The following is a 1,463-nucleotide window of genomic DNA, read 5'->3' as shown; positions in this document are numbered from 1 at the left end:
ACTGCTTAGGACAGTTTGACCCTTGAGCAATAGCACTGCAAGCTGTACTTGATTAGCTTATTTTCCATTTGGAAGTTAAAACTGCATTCAGTGTAGCTTGTTGCATTAAAGATCAGATTCTCTTTCTCCAGAAAACTGAGTAAAATTACTTTGCTGTTTTGCCTTCAACTTTTATTTATAAATGAATCAGCATGAGCCAGCAGCCAGCTACAAATAGTTTACAAGGATACCAGACACACTAAGATTTGGTACAATTAGACATTATTAGCCACAATTGTAAATCCCTGAAGGAGTTTTAAAACTTCTTCCCCTTTTTGTTTCCAAAAGTGTCCAAAAGCGTTGGTATATTCAGTATAAAAATGGAAGTGCCTGCCGGCTCTTGCAAGAAACACAAGTTTTTGCACCAGCGTCTCTAAAATGGAAGCATCTGGGTTTAAAAAATAACCAAAACACCCAACAAATAAAACCACAAGTAGTAATCCTTAATTAAACCAACAGGAAGAACAGGAGAAACCCTGCAGATTATGTACACAGTGCATCGAAGCCCAGGTACTTCCCAGACAGACTCAGGTGAGTGAAGTAGAGTTCAGTCTGCTTCTCACAGAGACGGCCATTCCAAAAGGAGTCTCAGGAAACTCAAGCCATTCAAAGTGGCAGTGCCGGAGCACACAAACAAGACAGATGTCACCAGCAAGTAGGAAGCTACAGTAGCCTAGGAGACCACATTCTCTATTTCACGACGCACGCTCTTGGCCACATCTTCAACCTCGGTCACCTTCTGAGAAATTCCTTTTTTCTGCAAAGAATAAAAGTAACACATTATTGTCTACCACTAAATTGAGCATCGTTCAACTTCAAAGGGAAAGCAAGCTACATCTCCCATCAGGCAAAGGCTGAGAACCAGGAAAGGACACCCCATCTGATCCAGCACAAGCCAGGAAGCAACAAACCCAGTGGTAAGGAACCAAGAGGCCAGCTAAACAATCCCAAGACTAGAAAAGAAATAACTCTTCCAGCATCACAGGGGTGTACAAAAACATCACGGTGCCGATGTGTACGTACAATTGCATTTTTCATTCGTTCTTTGTCCAGCTTCAGGAACTCCTGCAGGCTCAGGTTAGTAGGATCTTTCTGAAGGGAAAGAAAAGCACAGCCTGCAGAGTGTTTCTTGTGTTCCTCCCTGAAAAGAGGCAAAAGGAAAAAAAAAATAAAATAAAGACAAGCAGCTCACAAGACGACACACGCAGCCGTTCTTCCCTGCCAGGCACCTCGGTGGGCAGCAGCGGTGCCGCCGCCGCCGCTTATGGCCCAGCCCTGTTCCCCCTCGCCGGGAGCGGGGGCCCGGGGGACCCCCCCTCACTACTCACAGGGGGTCGTCGTCGGGCTCCCAGCCCTCGAGCTCCTTGAAGCAGAAGAAACACTGAGCCACGTCGGGGCCGTTCTCACTGGGGCAGTGCACAAAA

At 46.1% G+C, this 1,463-nt stretch overlaps 1 protein-coding gene across 1 annotated transcript; it reads right to left on the bottom strand.

The window, feature by feature from the left end:
• Positions 1-712: 712 nt before the first annotated feature.
• Positions 713-1,456, bottom strand: BIRC5 (baculoviral IAP repeat containing 5; the record flags this gene model as incomplete). The annotated part of the gene is made up of 3 exons (XM_009698580.1): positions 713-796; positions 1,063-1,180; positions 1,368-1,456. Coding segments are annotated over 3 exons (291 nt in total), but the record flags the coding sequence as incomplete, so codon positions are not given.
• Between the last annotated feature and the right edge of the window lie 7 nt (positions 1,457-1,463).

The sequence above is a fragment of the Cariama cristata genome, unplaced genomic scaffold (assembly GCF_000690535.1).
Source record: "Cariama cristata isolate BGI_N322 unplaced genomic scaffold, ASM69053v1 scaffold10394, whole genome shotgun sequence".
Lineage (NCBI taxonomy): Eukaryota > Metazoa > Chordata > Aves > Cariamiformes > Cariamidae > Cariama > Cariama cristata.
This window is presented reverse-complemented; position numbering and strand designations above follow the sequence as displayed.